The sequence below is a fragment of the Sturnira hondurensis genome, unplaced genomic scaffold (genome assembly GCF_014824575.4).
Source record: "Sturnira hondurensis isolate 20B ecotype Veracruz unplaced genomic scaffold, ASM1482457v3 Scaffold0003693, whole genome shotgun sequence".
Classification (NCBI taxonomy): Eukaryota; Metazoa; Chordata; class Mammalia; order Chiroptera; family Phyllostomidae; genus Sturnira; species Sturnira hondurensis.
This window is the reverse complement of record NW_028076324.1, coordinates 7,983,179-8,001,432: the sequence shown is the minus strand read 5'-3', so window position 1 is coordinate 8,001,432 and position 18,254 is coordinate 7,983,179. Positions and strand designations below refer to the sequence as shown.

Genomic DNA, 18,254 nt, shown 5'->3' with positions numbered 1-18,254 from the left:
TCAAGAGGTGTAACCAGTGTCATCTCCTTGTTTGCAGCTCTGTGTTCAGAAGTTAAGGATATTAATAGAAGACTCCGACCAAAACTGTAAGTAACTCGGCTCCGTAGAGCTGTGCACATGTTCCTACTGAGATTCATGGGACTTACGTGATTAGATAGGGTAGTTCAAGGCTCCTTGGTGTCTTTCCCTATGGGCATAGAGCGACCCTGCTAGTCTTGTGTGCCTGCGTGCACTCTTCTATTGTAAATGCGTTCTGTTGAGAGGTTCCAGCCAGTGACACCACCTGGCGCCTAGCTGTAGTGGGCCAGGGCTTCTTAGGCCCAAGTGTGTTGACTTACTTATTTTCAATCCTGATTTTTTTTTTTAGTTTTTAAAGGTTTTATTACCTTTTTTAAAAATTTTACTTATTTATTTTTAGAGAGGGGAATGGAGAAAGAGAGGGAGAGAAACATCCATGTGTGGTTGCCTTTCCCTACGGGAGACCTGGCCTGCAACCCAGGCATGTGCCCTAGACTGAGAATCAGACAGGCAGCCCTTTGGTTCTCAGGCCGACACTCAGTCCACTGAGCCACACTAAGCAGGGCCAGTTTTTTTTAGAGCAGGGCTAGCCAGTAACTCTTCAGCTGTGCAGTCACATAGTCTCTGCTACTGTAGCTTGAAAGCACACCAATCGATGTGTAAGTAATAGGCATGGCCGTTTGCCAGTTTGACCTCATTGACAGAACAGGCCTAGGGGCTGCAGCTAACCACCCCCGTTTAGATGGTCTTATACTGGGGCTGCCCCGGGGGCGGACAGTGATCCCTGGTATGTGTGAGGCCCTCGAGGGGTCTTTGGAGCCTGGGACTTCTATGTCAGCTCTCCTCATGTGGACCAGGCAAGTAGGTGGGTGTCATGTTCACTGCCACACTTAGAAAGTGTTGGTGACCATGTTGGATGACAGCAGATGTTAACGATACCAAGTAGGTGGGGAGGCCTGCCTTCTTGCTGGCCGGTCCTGAGTTCTGGTTCTTCCACTGCGCCCTTCAGAACACCCTTGGAGTCTACAGTGCCACCCAGGACAAAGGCCAGCAGTGAAACACATTGCTGGGGTGCCTCGGTGGTCAAGGCCAGGCTGCAGGTTGTCTGCTGATTCAGCCTGTTGGGCCCTGAGCCTTTTACAGTGCATCTGCGTTGAACCATGTCTCCCTGTCTCCTCAGTGAAGTACCTGGGGCTGTTGGCCATGTCCAAGATCCTGAGGACGCACCCCAAGTCTGTGCAGGCCCACAAAGACCTTGTTCTACAGTGTCTGGATGACAAGGATGAGTCCATCCGGCTGCGGGCCCTCGACCTCCTGTATGGAATGGTGTGTGCTTCTTCCGGGTTGTGCTTGTCACTGCTTCCTGTCCCCTCGATTGGACCCTCTCTCATCACGCCTTCTCATAGGTGTCCAAGAAGAACCTGATGGAGATTGTCAAGAAGCTGATGACCCATGTGGACAAGGCTGAGGGCACGACCTACCGGGATGAGCTGCTCACAAAGATCATTGACATCTGTAGCCAGTCCAACTATCAACATATCACTAACTTTGAGTGGTGTGTCCCAATGCATAACCCAGGGGACACGGGGACTGGCTTCATCATGGGCAAATCTCAGTGGCTCCCTTCCACAGGTATATCAGCATCCTGGTGGAGCTGACGCGGCTGGAAGGCACCCGCCATGGACACCTCATTGCTGCGCAGATGCTGGATGTGGCTATCCGAGTAAAGGCCATCCGCAGATTCGCTGTGTCTCAGATGTCTGTGCTGCTGGACAGTGCTCACCTTGTGGCCAGTAGCACCCAGCGCAATGGGATCTGCGAGGTGCTCTATGCTGCTGCCTGGATCTGCGGGGAGTTCTCTGAGTGAGTGGGCTCGGAGGGGCTCCTGGGGCCTGTGCTCCCAAGAGGAAAGGATGAGGGAACGTGCTTGGCAGACCTATGCCTCCCTGGCACTTGCCAGACCAAAGTCTATTCTGCAAACCTGGTTTCCTCATCACAGAGCACTCCGGCTTTGGACTGGCAGCATCTCTGCTGCTTTTTCATTGGGAAAAAGTCTCTGTAAGTCCCATGACCCCCATGTGCCACCCATTCTCACAGGCATAGGGTCTTTTTCCGGATTTCCTTCCTGTCCTCGTTCATTACAAGTTGTCTATCACCAGATTCTTGCTGAACGGTGCCCTTCCCTTTTTTCTCTTAACTCTTCCATTCAGCTACTCTGTGATCGCCACATTGTTGCCAGGATTTTTTCCCTTAAATTCCCTCCCTCAGCCCTTGATGATGCTGTGTGGGGTTGGCAGTGGCCCATCCCTTCAGCTGAGTGCATGACCCCTCTTCTTGGCTCACCTGGCCTTCCTTCCTTCAGGCACCTACAGGAGCCCCACCAGACTCTGGAAGCTATGCTGCGGCCCAAGGTTACTACCCTGCCTGGCCACATCCAGGCTGTGTATGTGCAGAATGTGGTGAAGCTGTATGCATCCATCCTGCAGCAGAAGGAGCAGGACTCAGATGCTGAGGCAGCCCAGGAGCTTACCCGGTTCATGGTGGAGCGGCTGCCTCAGTTTGTGCAGAGTGCAGATTTGGAGGTCCAGGAGCGGGTATGCACCAGCTGGCAGAACCTCTGGGGCAGGGTGTGGGCGGGGAGCACACAGGTGAAGTCCAGTGAGGGCAGTAAGGAGTTTGTGGACAAATAGGAGCTGATTTAAGAGTGATCATCAGGCGTGGGGTCATGGGCTGCACTCCTGAAGCCTGAGTCTGAGTTGCACAGGATTGCTGGTCACAGTCTCTTTGGGGCAGTTGTCTGGGGGGGATGGTACTCTTTTTCTGACCCCTGCATCTTGTTTGTGGGCCTGTTTTTGTCCCCCGCTTCACTCTGCTGAAGGAGTTGGGAGCCAGGGCTAGCTCCTTTCTGGCTGGATCCCTCCACAGCCAAAGGCTTCTTATGGAGCCTTGCAGATGTCCTCTGCAGGGCTCCGGCCAAAATCATGGGGTGTCCCTTCCCTGGGCTGGGCTCTCACACGGTCTGAGTGATGCCTTGCAGTCTCCTGGTGGCTTTCAGAATCCTGTGGTCCTTAACTCATTTATCACTCCTCCATGGCTCCCACAGGCATCCTGCATCTTGCAGCTGGTTAAGCACATCCAGAAGCTTCAGGCCAAAGAGGTGCCAGTAGCAGAAGAAGTGAGCGCTCTCTTTGCTGGGGAGCTGAACCCAGTGGCTCCCAAGGCCCAGAAGAAGGTTCCAGTCCCCGAAGGGTGAGCCATACAGCCCATCGGAGGACCTGGAGCCTGGGCCAGGATTCGTGGCCCCAAGATGGGCAGTGGGAGCAGTAATGCACCCTGGACCTGAGATGGGAAGGAGGAAGGGCCTCCTGTGCCTGAGCCCACCATGGGGTGGATGGACCCCCATCACATAGACCGTAGTGGGTGCTCACCAGTTCTTGTGGAGTCCTGTTGACCTCATCCTTGGTGCCACTCTCAGGAAGTGGGTGTGTTGGCAGCTTTCACTCACAAACCTCGGGAGCAGTGTGAACCTGCATAGGAGCCCTAGAATATGGGAAGGGCCATGAGGGGTAGGCCAGACTCCAGGGACCCCTAGAGTTTGCCTCATCTTCTGTGACCCTTGCCTTAAGGGTTCCAGTATTGGGCACACAGGCTGCAGCCAGTATGTGACCTCATTGTGCTTTGCAGCCTGGATCTGGATGCCTGGATCAACGAGCCACCCTCAGACAGCGAGTCTGAAGATGAGCTGCCCAAGGCCATCTTCCATGACGAGGAACAGCGCAACGCCAAGCAGCAGCCCCCCAAGGCTGATGAGGAGGAACTAGCTCGGGTGAGCACCACAGCTCCAGGGCAGTTGGTCTGCTCAGAGTAGGCTCTGGCCCCCAAGCTCATGGAAGCCATGCCTCATCCTGCTGCATCCAGGCAGTGTCCCACTGACGTCCATGAAGTGCTGAGTCAGCCCTTGACACCAGAGTTGAGTTTTGTTGAAATGAGAAGCTTCTCTTGACCCCAGAATTCCCTAGAGAGTCCCGTGGGGGCCTGATCAGGTGCCCAGAACCCTGTAGGTGCACTCCACACACTTCTGTCAGCTCCATGGCCTACAGAAGCCAGGACTCTGTAGCAGCGTGTAGGGTTCACACCGTGCAGGAGAGTACAGAGATGCTGTATTCCCCTGGCTTCCCACCTACCATGTCTGGCTCCTGTCTCTCTGAAGTTGGGTGTGCCATCCCTGACCCCAGGAGCTTCTTCACCACACTTCTGGACTGTCCTGGATCTTTCAGGCTAAGCCTTTGGGTAGCGTGAACTGGTTTTTTGCCTTGGCTGTGCCCTGGAATTGAGGTGTCTCCTCACTTGAGACCCCATCCTTGAAGTAGAGATGGTGATCCCCACCTCCTGTGATTATTGCCACCTTCCATCTGTCCCCACACTTGCTGTTCCTCATTGCCCACCTCAGTATTCCTGTTGGTCAAATGTCCATAGTGAAAATACTGAGAAGCCCTATCTTCTCCTTGGGGCTCTGAGCACGGAGGTAGCCCACACCTAGGAAGGAATGAGGGCTTATACTCCACGTGTTCACTAACCTTGAATTTTGTCCCCACAGCGTCGAGAAGCCCGGAAGCAAGAGCAGGCCAACAACCCCTTCTACATCAAAAGCTCCCCATCCCCTCAGAAGGTGAGGCCTGCCCAGAACACCCTCCAGGAATACCCCACCAGCCCTGTGAGATCCAGCCCATCCTCAGTCGGACCAGGAACAGTCATCTGCAGGGCAGCAGTGGGCTGTCTCCATAGATCATCCACATGGCAGGGCTGAGAATGTTTCTAAACACTGGGGCCTGGGAGAAAGCCAGTCGCACACATGGTGTTGGAGATCGGGTACTCTGACCTACAGGCAGAGAAGCTGCAGAGGTAGCACCTCTAGGCAGGAGGGGATTGCACCTAGCAGAACTTTCCACATCTTGGTTGGGGTAGTGTCCCCTGCCATCATTGGTGGTAGCCTTCACCCAGCGAACCCCCAGTAGAGGGCGCTTTGGGCGTCCCACAGGAGATATGGCGGGCCCTCAAGTGCTTCCCTTGGGATGATGGGTCCTTTGGTGACTCTGCTTGGCCTCCTGAGGGACCCACAGACCCTTTACCACTGGGCATTTGTGATGTCTTCCTTTTTGACCTGCTGTCAGGGACACGCCTGCCATCTCACAGAGATTCCTCACCTACTTTCCTTTTCTGACTTGGAAAAAAAGAATTCAGACAAGGGCCTTCATGGAAGTTTTGTGGCTGATCTATACTTGTTCCCGTTGGAGGCTGTCTCCTAGGAGGGCCCTTTCCTTCCCTGTGTTGTCAGCATGCCTTTCACTGGGCGGTGTCCCATCTTCAGGTGTCAGTGTTCACCCTGCTCAGTAACGTTTTGTTGTTTGCTTCTCTAGCGGTACCAGGATGCACCGGGTGTAGAGCACATACCTGTGGTGCAGATCGACCTCTCAGTGCCCCTAAAGGTGCCAGGTAAGTGTCTGCAGTTTAGGGACAGCCCCCTGGTGATGGGTGTCAGGGAAACCTTGAGCCCATTTCCTGGCTGTCATTCAGAAAGCCCTTACCCTCGTCCAGGTGGCTCAAGGTACAGTGCCCATGTGTCCCTTCATCCTCTAGTGCAGATGGGGTGTGGAGTGCTCTTCCCCTGATCCCCAGGCTGCTTGCACGTGGCTCTGGGGCCAGAGTCAGATAGGGCTGAGTGCTGCCTTTGTGCCTGCAGGGCTGCCCACGTCAGAGCAGTATGTGAAGCTGGAGGAGGAGCGGCGGCACCAGCAGAGGCTTGAGAAGGACGGGCGGAAGAAGAAGAGGAAGGAGAAGAAGGGCAAGCCGCGGCGCCATAGCTCACTGCACACGGAGAGTGACGAGGACATCGCCCCAGCCCAACAGGTGGACATTATCACTGAGGAGATGCCTGAGGTCAGTCTTTCGCCCTGCATGGCTCCCTGCCATCTCTGTTACCCAGCTGATGAGGGCCACACTTGAGTGGGATTTGTCATTGCCTCTCTCTCTGGCCTGGGAAGGCTGAAAGCCATTGCTGCCCTATGACCAAGGCTTTGGGCCAGGGAATGTTAAGATGTGAGAGCACATGTGTGTCCTCCCTTCCTCTTTCCCATCCTGCACTTGCACTCTTCCCTGTGGCCTGCAAGTGTGGGAACATCCCGACCTTTCAAGGTGATCAGGCACACTCATGGGTGTGGACTTGGGCATTGATTTCTGAGAAGGGAGTTCAGGGTCTCTGTTAGGCTCAAGCTCAGGGTCTCACAGTCTGGACAAACTGGATGCCACGTCCCTTTCTTCCCTCAGAATGCTCTGCCCAGTGATGAGGATGACAAAGACCCCAATGACCCTTATAGAGCCCTGGACATCGACTTGGATAAGTGAGTGTGGGGCTGGGGTCAATTAACTGGCCTAGGCTTTCCTGGTGTTTCTGTTCCTCACTGTTCCCCTCCATCCCTTGCCTTTTTTTTTATACAACCTGGGTGGACAAAGTGGGAGGCAGAGGGTTCATCCTCCAGGCCTCGACACAGGCCACGAGTATGCTTGGTGGCAGGTGTCAAGTGTGGGAGGACAGGCCTGGCTCCTCCTGTGACCTCCCCCTGCACCGGCGCCCCCAGACCCTTAGCTGACAGCGAGAAGCTTCCTGTTCAGAAACATAGAAATGCTGACGCCTCCAAGTCTCCTGAGAAAGAGGACACGCCTGTCACAGAAAAGAAAAGCAAGAAACCCAAAAAGAAAGAGAAGAAGCACAAAGAAAGAGACCGGGAAAGAAGGAAGGAGAAAGAACGGAAGGTGAGGCTCACCTGCAGGTCTCATCCTCCTCCCTCCCTCCCCAAGGTGCAGGTGGGTGACAGAACAAGGGACAGGGCAGGCACACCACTGTTTGGCAGCACTGAGACTTGTCACAGCCTGTCATGACTTAGGGCAGGGGTGTCAAACTCGTTTTCACTGGGGGCCACGACAGCCTTGCGATTGCCTTCGAAGGGCCAAATGTAATTTTAGGACTGTGTAAATGTAACTGCTCCTTAATTAAGCAAGAGCTCAGTGCTGCTGCTGGGTAGAAATAAGGTGCCAGGCCAGATAAAACAAGGTGGAGGGCCGGATTCGGCTCGCAGGCCTTGTGTTTGCCATCTGTGATTTAGGGAGAAGAGAACTCTTGCCAGCCTTCACAGATGGAACACCCAGACATTTTTATGGTTGTATGTGTGTTTGCCTGTATGGCCCTGGGCCTGCTGGGGGCCACTCCACAGGTTCCACCCAGGATTTCTTTAGGCCCACCCTGCTGCCTTGGCCCAGATCTGTCTTTCTGTGGTTTCAGGGCGAGGACTTAGATTTCTGGCTGTCCACCACACCACCACCTGCAGCTGCCCCAGCCCCACCCACGGTAAGGCCCTGAGGGGTGCACTGTGCTAACCCCATAAGATCTTTAGTTGGATGGGTGTGTTTCATGGCCTTGGCAGAGCTGCCTTCCCAAGGGGTGCAAGGACACCCCCTCTACGTACTGCCCACATCAGCCCTTCCCCTCTATCACCCATCGGACCCTCCTGGCCATGGAGGCCCTAGTGGTGGACCCTCACACAGGCAAGCCAGGTTCGTGCAGGCTCCCATGTCTTTGTCTTGCCTGGGCATTGGCTGTCGCAATATGGGGGTGGTTGGGCATCTAGCCCTCAACACAGAGCTGAGCATCAGCCTTGAGCAGTCACTTTGTGAAAGTTGACAAGGCCTGGCAGCTCTGGGGTCCTGTGCAGTGACCCTAGTCAGTGCCAGTTGGTCTCAGATCAGGCCTCCTCTCCCATCTGTCGGCCATTTGCACTTCCTGGTGGCCACACACCTATATGCTTGGCAGAACATCTGGCGTGCAAGAGACCAGGTGGAAGAAGCCCAGGGCTTGTCACTCGCAGGGTATCCCAGCACAAGGGCAGATCAGGGCACAGGGGAGGGGGACACCTGTTCCAGGCCCTGGCTATACCCTTCCCCCTTCCCCCATCTCCCCAAGCCTCCACCACTGGGTTCCCTGGAGGAAGAGCCAAGGGTGAATGCAGTCACTACCGCTCCTGAGGAAGAGCACAAGGAACCCAAGAGACAGGAACAAGATGAGGAAGAGGAGGAACAAGACCCTGAAAAGGTGAGGGTTCCCACCTAGTCATCCTCATGGTGATGGGCCGTGCACCCACCTTGAGGGCTGTGGGGAGAGAGCCAGGTCCAGGGAGGAGCGTGGTCCCCTGTTGCCCAAATCCCTCCGGTGGGGGCTGGCAGCTTTCTGATGGTGGTCTCCTGTCACTGTGCTTGTGGGGTTCTGGTTCTCACAACAGCTTTACTGACTTCTGACTTACACCATGAGGCTCACCCTTTTAGAGTTTACTGGTTGGTAGTACATTCTCAGAGTTGTGCAGTCATCTAATTCTAGAAGATTTCACACACCCCCACNGGGGAGAGAGCCAGGTCCAGGGAGGAGCGTGGTCCCCTGTTGCCCAAATCCCTCCGGTGGGGGCTGGCAGCTTTCTGATGGTGGTCTCCTGTCACTGTGCTTGTGGGGTTCTGGTTCTCACAACAGCTTTACTGATTTCTGACTTACACCATGAGGCTCACCCTTTTAGAGTTTACTGGTTGGTAGTACATTCTCAGAGTTGTGCAGTCATCTAATTCTAGAAGATTTCACACCCCCCCACCCCACCCCCACCTCACCTCCACTGCCTACCCCCCAAAAAAACCTGTCTCCATCAGCAGTCAACCCTACCCCCACCCCGTTAAAACCACGAATCCACCTCCTGTCTCTGATTTGCCTGTTCTGGAGGTAAATGGAATCTCACACTGTGTGGCCTTTTGTGTCTGGCTTCTCACTGGGTACCACGTGTTCACGATCTATCCACGTTGTGAGTGTCAGCACTTCACTTTTTTTTCTTGCTGGGTAATGATAGTCAAGTGTGTGGATGGGTGCCGTTGTGTTCACCCCTTCATCTGCTGAAGTACTTTTGGGTTGTTTCTGCTTCTTGGCTGTTGTGAATCCTGCTTCTGTGAACAGGTGTGTGCAGGTTTCTGTGTGGACATAGATTTTCATCTCTCGGGTGTGTTCTGAGGAGTTCCTGTTTGCTGGGCCATTGTGTGTGAATTCTCATTCTTTCCCCCTGTGTGTTTTTACCCAAGTCAGCAGCAACTGTCCCGCACTGAGTTCCCAGGTTCCTACCTTGGCCGGACTTGTCTATTCCCTGTGGGCCCGTCCACCCTAATGTGTGACCCTTACCTGGGCGCACTCAGTCCCTGTGTCTTCAGCCACAGGGTGTGTGGGGAGGGCATTGCCAGAGAAGTTTGGAGTTGACCCTAATTCTCTGGCTTCAGAAACCTGCCAAGCATAAGAAAAAGAAGCATAAGAAGGAGGAGAAACCCAAAGACAAGAAGAAATCCAAAAAGAAGCCTACTGTGAACGATGGGGTAGAGGAGCCCCTGGAGAATGGCGCACTCAATGAGGAGCCTCTCCCGGTGAGGGGTACTTCACTTGCCTCCCATTGGCCTTGGTCTAGACTCAGGGAGACCGAGCCAAGTCTGAGCCAGCTGTGGCAGGAGTGGGTACCTAGTGGTGGGCTGGTGGCCTCTGTGGCTTCACTGTAGGTTTCAAGGGGAGGACGTCTTTCTGGCCATTCTGGTGTCAGAAGTCCCGGGGAGTAAACTTGTGTTGTCCGAGAGACTCCTTGTCCAGCACCCTCACAGTCTGACAGTATTCAGCCCAGGGCACTTGGCCGCATCAGACAGACCTTTGTGAGCGGGTGCTCTGAGGCTCCGATGACCCAAAGCCAAATCGTTTTTCTTTGTTTTTAGCCCATGTCCAGCTACTGCCTCCTGGCTGAAAATTCCTATGTTAAAATGGTGAGCTCCGCAGGTGTTGCAGAGGTGCTGGTGGGTGGGTTGGTGTCCCTTTTGTGGAAGGGGGCAGAGCTACTCGATGGGGGTATGAGCAGCTCTCTGACTATGCATCCCCCATTGGCAGCCTCTCTGGGAAAGAACCCCACACACCACATGTACAACAGTAAAGGCCAACTCACTGTGAGCAAGGCCAGGGTCAGATGGGTTGGCGGATAGCAGATTCTCAAGAAAGGGCAGGAATAATAGCTAAATACTGCAGAGAAAAGGGAGACAAGGTTTTCAAAGAGGACTGGGAGGCATTCATTTCTTCACGTTTTCTGTGGTTGCAAAATGGGTGTTGTGCTCCCTTGGGCCCCTGTGCTGGCTCAAAATGGGTCCCACAGGCCCCTGCCATGACCACTGACCCCGGCCTTGCTCTGCAGACGTATGATATCCAGGGCAACCTGCAGAAAGACAGCCAGGTCACCGTGTTTATTGTACTGGAGAACCAGAGCAACAGCTTCCTGAAGAGCATGGAGCTCAACGTGCTGGACTCACTCAACACCAAACTGGCCCGGCCAGAGGGCTCCTCTGTCCATGATGGTGTCCCCGTGCCTTTCCAGCTGCCCCCAGGTGAGTGGTGGCTGACGTCCAGGGCTTAGTGGAACCTAGGCATTCTCTTAGGTTTGAGTTCATTGTCACACCTCCTTCATCCCTAGGCGTGCCCACTTGCCCCTGGGCCTGCTTGGCACTGCTTCTGAGGCCATCCTACCCCCCTCCCTCACTCTCTTTCCTCTGCCTCCCTCACCAGGCATCTCCAATGAAGCTCAGTTTGTGTTCACCATTCAGAGCATTGTCATGGCCCAGAAACTCAAGGGGACCCTGTCCTTTATTGCTAAGGTATGTAGGGCCTGAGGTAGCAGAGAGGCCTGCAACCCCCCCACCTCTGTTACTCCAAGCACACCAAAAATCTAGGGCTGGTTGTCCAGAGAGCAAGTGAAGCCCTGGATGGGAGCCATTCCCAGAACACCTGGATGCACCTGAGCTTGAAGGCCCTGCCCTACTCCCTAACCCTGCTTCCAGGCTCAAGGTTCGACCTCCCACTTCTCAGTCTTCACGTGCCCAAACTAAAGGCCTGGCCCCACTCCCTTACACCCTGCTCTGGAACTTTCAGGTCTGGTTTTTGCACCCCCCTCACCCTGTGCCCAGACTCGCAGGCCTGGCCCACATCTGCACTCACTGCATGCCTAATTAAGCTCAAGATCCAGCCCCTCTTCCCACTCACCCTGTACTCTGCTCCCACAGAACGATGAAGGCTCCACCCATGAGAAGCTGGACTTCAAGTTGCACTTCAGCTGTACCTCATACTTGATCACGACTCCATGCTACAGGTGCACAAGTTCGCCTGCCTTCCCTTTCTGCCCTCACCACCTGGGTTCTGTGGGGAAGCCACAGTGGGCCCGCTCTGCTTTACTGCTTTGTGAGGCACTCGGTGCAGTCATTGCAGAAAGACCTCTGACCTAAGTGTGAAAGGGCATGAGTGTCAGGCGACCAGCTTGTAGGTAGTGCAGAAAGTCCAGCTTCTCTGTCACGTTGGCAGCCCAGGCCACATAACAACGCAGGCCAAGCAGCTCAAACAGCAGATGATGGTTCTCTCTCACAGCTTTTGGGGGCTGGAATCTGAGATCAGGGTTTCTCAGATTGGCAGGGCTGGTTTCTCCTGAGACACCTGTCCTTGGCATATAGACGCTATCGCCTCCGTGTCCTCACATGGTCATTCTGTCTGTCCCTCAGTCCTGATCTCCTTTCACTAGGGCCTAGTCATGTTGGATCAGGGCTCATCCTAGAGACTTCATTCTAATGCTGCTTAAAGACCCCCGTCTCCCAATATAGTCACATTCAGAGGTCCTTGGGTTCAAGGCTTCAACATAGGAATTTGGGGGACAGGCAGAGTTCAGCCTATGACATGTTATATGACCCTTGGAGACCTCCCAAGTTGCAGGTACACAGGATGGGTCCCACCCCAGGGCTGGAGACTTTGTCTGCCTTGATGCTAGGGAACCTGGCTGTTGTCAGCCTCCTGTCCTTTGTCTTTCCCACAGCGACGCCTTTGCCAAGTTGCTGGAGTCTGGGGACCTAAGCATGAGTTCAATCAAGGTTGATGGCATCAGTATGTCCTTCCAGAACCTTCTGGCAAAGATCTGTTTTTACCACCATTTTTCTGGTAAGGGATTTGATGGGGACTGGTTGGCAGCACAGCCTTTGCTCACATGTGGTTCTCCCTCTGCTGCCCTTGGGGCCACATGGGCCTCACCCCTGCCTACTTTGTTGCAGTTGTGGAGCGAGTGGACTCCTGCGCCTCCCTGTACAGCCGATCCATCCAGGGCCACCATGTCTGCCTCCTGGTGAAGAAGGTGAGCCACATGAAGGCAGCCTTCGTGCCCCTTGCCGCCGTGCCTCTCGCACCACCATGTCTCCTTCCTTTAGTCCTTGCAGATTATCCTATGTGACACATAGCTGATTTCAGGCTGTGAGTGCTCTGCTGAGGTCTGTGGAGGCCGCGTTTGTGAGAACCACTGGCCTTGTGTTTTCTGTCTGCTTTGGGCATCAGGGTGCTCATGGCCTCATCACACAGGATGGGGAGCTCCCCACCGCCGCTTGCATTTCCTGGAAGNAAGGTGAGCCACATGAAGGCAGCCTTCGTGCCCCTTGCAGCCATGCCTCTCGCACCACCATGTCTCCTTCCTTTAGTCCTTGCAGATTATCCTATGTGACACATAGCTGATTTCAGGCTGTGAGTGCTCTGCTGAGGTCTGTGGAGGCCGAGTTTGTGAGAACCACTGGCCTTGTGTTTTCTGTCTGCTTTGGGCATCAAGGCGCTCATGGCCTCATCACACAGGATGGGGAGCTCCCCACCGCCGCTTGCATTTCCTGGAAGAGGTGGTGATCCACGGGTTTCTTCCTTACGCATTTTGCGTAATCTATCAGGGAAACCATCCAGGCCTTTTGGATTCCTTTTTGAGAGGTTTCCTTTTACCTACAAGTTCACTTTCTTTGTCATAGTATTCTCAATTTCCCCTCAGGTGAGTGCTGGCAGTATGTGGTTTTCAAGGAATTAGTTTGTTTCGCTGAAGTTACTGAATTGATGTGGGCAGAGTCATTTGTGGATGTCTGAGTGTCAGTAATGATAATCTTTCTTCATTCCTGATGTTAGTTGTTTGTGTCTTTTCTCATTTTTTTGGTTATCCTAGAGTTTATCAATTTTATTAATCTTTTGAAAGAATTACATAAAAATTTCAGGTGGACCCTGCCAGGTATGGCTCAGTGGATTGAGTACCGGCCTACAAACCCAAATGTCACTAGTTCGATTGCCAGTCAGGGCACACTCCTGGGGTTCGGGCCAGGTCCCCAGTTGGGGGCATGTGAAAGGCAACTGATCAAGGTATCGCTCACATTATCGATGTTTCTCTCCCTCCTTTCCCCTCTTTGTAAAAATAAATGAAATCTTACCAAAAAATTTGGGGTGGAACACGGACACATCGCCACCCTGTTGGCCCCTGGACCCCCCCTTCAGGAGTGAGCAGGCTGTGTCACACCTGAAGACGTCAAAGGTGCCATCGTGTCATGTTAACTTCTGTTTTCAATCCTCGGTGGTTCTCAGGGGCCTGAAGGGTAGGGTTTCTGTTCTTTTGTTCCTAACGTTCACATCATCTTTTGGCTTTGTCCCTTCCGTCTGAAAACTTTATTTAACAGTTCTTTTAGGACAGGTCTGTTGGCTACAGAATCTCTCAGTTGTCCTTCAATCTGTTTTTTTTTTTTTTTTTTAAAGATTTTATTTATTTATTTATCTTTAGAGGGGAAGGAGAGAGGGAGAGAAACATCAATGTATGGTTGCCTTTTGTGTGTCCCCTGCTGGGAGTTGGCCTGCAGGGAACTGGACTACAACCCAGGCATGTGCCCTGACTGGAAATCGAACCGCGATCCTCTGGTTCGCAGGCCCGCGCTCAATCCACTGAGCTACACCAGCCAGGGCTCAATCTGTTTATTTTTTTAAAGATTTTTACTTATTTATTTTTAGAGCGGAAAGGAGTAGGGAGAGAAACATAAATATGTGGTTGCCTCTCGTGTGTACCCCTACCAGGGATGCAGCCGGCAAGCCTTTGATTTGCAGGCTGGCACTCAACCCACTGAGCCACACCAGCCAGAGCAAGGTTGTTCTTTATAACCTTCATCATTCCTCAGGGCTACTTTGGCTGTATTTACAATTCTGGCTTTGATAGTCCTTTCTTAGTACAGTGCTTCTTGATTTACAATGGGTTACATCCTGAAAAACCCTAATAAATTGAAAATGCATTGATATACTTAACCCACAAAACTTCAGAATTTGCCCAGCCTGCTTTAAAGGTGTCCAGAACACAAGATCCAGGAAACACTAGAACCAATACAGCATGCTGCGGAGTGTGTGTCCGTCACGCTCGGGGCCACCGGGCCGACAGGAAGGAGCCTGGCAGCCCACGAGAGGCTATACTGCACATCACTAGCCAGGAAAGGGTCCTGATTAAAAATTCAGAGTTCAGTTTCTACTGCATGCAAATTGCTTATGCACCGTCTTAAAGTCCAGACATCGTAAGTCAGAGATTGTCTCTACTTTAAAAATACGCCGTTTCGACCTGGTGTCCATGGTTTCTGATGAGAAGTCTGCACTCCTCTGCACCTTTATTTATTTATTTATTTAGTCTTTCTATAGGAAGTGCAACTCCTTCTGGCTGTTCTCCGGGTTTTCCTTGTCTCCGGTTTCCAGCAGTTTATGTAATTTCTGGGCATTGATGTCTTTGGGTTTGTCTTTTTGAAGTCTCGTGAATTTGGTGATTCTTTGCATGTATTTCTCTGCAAAATTTGGGGCTTCAGGTATTATTATCTACACTTTCGGCACTGCATTCTCTGTCCTCTCTGGAGAGCCTAAAGATGTGAACCCAGACTTTCCGTTGCTGTTCTCCGAGTCTCTGAGGCTCTGCCCACCCCGTCCTGCCCCTCGTGGTATCTGCTCAGACTGGAAGAGTCTAGTAACCTGCTGTCAAGTTCACTGTCTTTTTTCCTTTGTTGTGTCCATCCTGCTGGTGAGCCCATCCAGTGTGCTTTTTATTTTGGTTATCCTATTTTGGATCATCAGTTTCCGTTAGGGGTTTCTTTAAAGCTTCCATTTCTTTGCTGAGATGATCTGTTTTCACTTTGTTTCAAGAGTGTTGTGATTGGTTCTGGGAGATTCTCGTAAGAAATCTCCGCAGTTGCTGCACTGCCTTTGTCGGATCGGTCTGACATCTGCCCTGTATCAGCATGGGTGTTTACTGATTGTCTTTCCCAGGCAGCTGAGATGCCCTGGCCTTGTATGCTGAGTAACTTGGGGCTGTATCCTGGACCGTTTGAATATGTTGAGACTCTCTGGGCCTTGCTTAATCATGGGGAAAATGTTAATAACATATGCTCCGGCTTCAGGATTCCTACTTCCAATGTCCATCAGTTTTCACTGCCTTTGTTCTCCACAGTGTGGAGCTGCCTCGCATGCCCCACATGCGTGGCCAAGGACTGGGCAGCACTCTGTCCTCAGGTCTGGTGCACTGGCCCGTGAGGCTACGGGCCCCTGGTACCCAGCTCCAGGCAGACCCTTGGTTCATGAACAGCGTTTCAGGTCACTTTCCCCAAGCTCCTCCGCAGAATCTTTCAGACTCTGGGTGCTCTTCCTGGGGTTCCCAGCCATAAAGTGGTCCCCCTACTCTGTCAAGCTCTTCCCAGCCACCTCTGGCTTCTTCTGAATCTGGTCATGGGTCCCCAGCCGCCACTGCTGGCCTCAGTCCAGATTCCATTTGCCATCTACCTGGGACCCCCCACCTTGTTCTAATTTTGAAAGCGCCCACACATTGGTCAGTATTTGGGGAACCCAAAACTACAGTATGTGTAGTTGTGAGGCAAGACTTCCATGTAGTTTTCAATACACTGAGCAGCATCTCTCCTTCTTCAGGGGGAGAAGTCTGTGTCCGTGGACGGGAAGTGCGGCGACGCCACTCTGCTCAGCAACCTGCTGGAGGAGGTGAAGGCAACGCTGGCGAAGTGCTGAGTGTCACCGCTGAGGCCACCACAGAGAAGACGCAAAGGAGAGACAGATTCCAAGCACTAGTTTCTCCTCTGTCGCATGTATCATCCATCCTGGCATTAATTTAAGTCCAGTGTCGTTACCGGTTAGACATTGAGGTCATGTGTCCATTGATTTCTCCTGTCATCTTTTGTACTTTGACTCTTCCCCCTCTCTGGGGAGAAACCCATCCAGTCCCCAAATCATCAGTGACTCCTGTGGCCAGGGCCAACTGCATAGAGCTGCAGTAGCTGCCCGAGGAGTGAGCATGACCACTGTCCAGGCCAGAGGTCTGACCAGTGGGCCCGGGTGATGGGTGTTCAGTGGACAAGATGGGGATGTGTCCCGTTTCTGTAAAGTCATCCAGTCCCACAAGTCCCCAAGTCCCCACATGGTACCTAGGGGCATGAGAAATGGGCTGGCTGCTCACCGCAGTGACATTCCCCTTCATCCTCACAGCCAGTCAGTTCTGTCTCCCCAGGACACGTGGTGGGAAAAAGGTCATGTAGGCCATTGTCCATTGGATTCTGTGTCTCATTGCCATGATCATATGCCAGGTGGAGAATGGTGGTGGACACCAAGGCTCCGGGAGGGGGCTACAGCAAGGGAGGGGATTCAGTAGTCAGGACCCCTAACAGCTGAGGCTGGACCTTGTTGGTTTTCACGGTTTTCTGTTCTGTAGAATGTGTCTTGGTTGATGTTTGGGGTGAGTGGTGGATTGCTACGATTCCAGGTCCCCTCTCTCGTCACTGAAGCTCCACAGGGTTTGTCTTTACATCATGCCCACAGCTGCTGGGAGGTCCCAGTTCTGAACCCCATGGCCCCTGTGGTGAAGCACACGCGTCCTGGGGAGGCTGGGTCCCTTAATGTGTCTCATGGGCAGGCAAGGATACTCCAGCCCACCCCAGTGAGATTTTCCTCAAATGATGGTCCTCAATGACATTTTTACTTTCTTTTTGATGAAAACTGTCACTTTAGCATGTAATCTATTGCAGAATCCTGTGCAGTGATTCTAGAATCTCAAAATTGTATGATGTGTTATATAAGAATTTGCTATCAACATTCCCGTGTAAAGGAAAGACATATCACGCTGCTGTCATGATTTTGTGTCAAGATGATCCAATAAACTTGCAAAACACATTTACCTGTTGGGTCTCCTGCCAGTGGCAGTGTACATCCTGGCCAGGGCCACTGCCCCACAACCCAAGGTGGGGTGGTCACAGGGCCAACGTCTCTGGACATCCATCCCTGAGCTGCTCAGGGTCCAGTCAGATGGGGGCTGTGGGGCAGCCCCCGTGGAGGTTGCAGCATGCTGGGAAGCCCTGTCCCCCCACCTGCCCATTCAGCAACCTCTTGGGAGCTGTCACAATCCCCATGCCATCTAGGTCCCTGGGGCCCCATAGGGTCCAACAACAACACAGTGGCCATCACACCCCTTCCCTGGACCACACTGGTATGGGGGTTGAATGGCGGAGCAGGTACTGGAAGGCAATGCTGGTATGTGCGTTCATGTGTCCACTGCCTTTTTGACACTGCATGGACAGGGATAACAAACCTGAGCAGTATGGGTCAGTGGACAGAAAGCCCAAATCAGCTCCAACTTGAATTCCCAAGGGTGGGAGGATGAAGACCACAGGCACAAACCATTCCCACACTAAACCCCACTTGGGGGGAGGTGGGATGGGATGGGAGTAATAGACAGAAAACTGTACTTGAAAAATAATTAATTAAATTTTTAAAAAACCCACTTGGGACACCAATGGGGAGAAAAGCCTCGGCAACCCTGCCGTCTATCACTGGCCGCTGCCAGCAGGCTATCTCTGTCAGTGGGAAAGAGTGGTTCCTGCAACACACCAACCCCTTGCCAGCGCCTTGGGCTGGAAAAAGCAAAGTCCAAGGTGGCAGAAACAACAGTGACAGGGTGACCAGGATCCTGGTGATCAGCCCTGCTCCCAGCAGTCATGCCTCTGAAAGGTGCTTTTTGAAGACATCCTGTGACTCAGCTATATGTCTGTCTACCCAACTGTCACCTGAGTCTTTCTCATGGCATTTTGTCTAAACCCTGCCAAATAAACACTCGGTCAGTGAAACCTCAGGAGGAAGCCAGCCCTGTGGGGTCCATCAGCACCCCTGTGACTCCCCCGACCAAGTACACATGCCCAGCCCCCTGTGAGAACAAGAGGGAGATGGAGAAATGGCAGCCAGGCTCGGGACAGGCACAAAAGGTGCTGGGGGCAGCAGTCCAAACCCCCCT

At 52.9% G+C, this 18,254-nt stretch overlaps 1 protein-coding gene and 1 long non-coding RNA gene across 3 annotated transcripts in view; both read left to right on the top strand.

Annotated features, from left to right (window-relative positions):
* Nucleotides 1–17,140, top strand: part of AP3D1 (adaptor related protein complex 3 subunit delta 1) — a 44,314-nt gene extending 27,174 nt beyond the window's left edge. For both annotated transcript variants that reach the window (XM_037042434.1, XM_037042435.1), the window contains 22 exons: nucleotides 38–86; nucleotides 1,199–1,344; nucleotides 1,425–1,573; nucleotides 1,651–1,881; nucleotides 2,381–2,612; nucleotides 3,122–3,267; nucleotides 3,703–3,844; nucleotides 4,616–4,687; nucleotides 5,436–5,511; nucleotides 5,759–5,955; nucleotides 6,343–6,416; nucleotides 6,654–6,828; nucleotides 7,355–7,420; nucleotides 8,033–8,161; nucleotides 9,373–9,513; nucleotides 9,850–9,897; nucleotides 10,317–10,506; nucleotides 10,685–10,773; nucleotides 11,179–11,264; nucleotides 11,976–12,097; nucleotides 12,208–12,287; nucleotides 15,890–17,140. In XM_037042434.1, the coding sequence (XP_036898329.1) occupies nucleotides 38–86; nucleotides 1,199–1,344; nucleotides 1,425–1,573; nucleotides 1,651–1,881; nucleotides 2,381–2,612; nucleotides 3,122–3,267; nucleotides 3,703–3,844; nucleotides 4,616–4,687; nucleotides 5,436–5,511; nucleotides 5,759–5,955; nucleotides 6,343–6,416; nucleotides 6,654–6,828; nucleotides 7,355–7,420; nucleotides 8,033–8,161; nucleotides 9,373–9,513; nucleotides 9,850–9,897; nucleotides 10,317–10,506; nucleotides 10,685–10,773; nucleotides 11,179–11,264; nucleotides 11,976–12,097; nucleotides 12,208–12,287; nucleotides 15,890–15,985 (2,736 nt within the window). In that variant the 3' untranslated portion in view covers nucleotides 15,986–17,140. The remainder of the gene's footprint in view (nucleotides 1–37; nucleotides 87–1,198; nucleotides 1,345–1,424; nucleotides 1,574–1,650; nucleotides 1,882–2,380; nucleotides 2,613–3,121; nucleotides 3,268–3,702; nucleotides 3,845–4,615; nucleotides 4,688–5,435; nucleotides 5,512–5,758; nucleotides 5,956–6,342; nucleotides 6,417–6,653; nucleotides 6,829–7,354; nucleotides 7,421–8,032; nucleotides 8,162–9,372; nucleotides 9,514–9,849; nucleotides 9,898–10,316; nucleotides 10,507–10,684; nucleotides 10,774–11,178; nucleotides 11,265–11,975; nucleotides 12,098–12,207; nucleotides 12,288–15,889) is intronic.
* On the top strand, nucleotides 8,197–8,732 carry LOC118984444 (uncharacterized). Its single transcript, XR_005065927.1, has 2 exons — nucleotides 8,197–8,236; nucleotides 8,479–8,732. It is a non-coding gene; the product is annotated as an uncharacterized LOC118984444 (long non-coding RNA).
* Nucleotides 17,141–18,254: the final 1,114 nt, after the last annotated feature.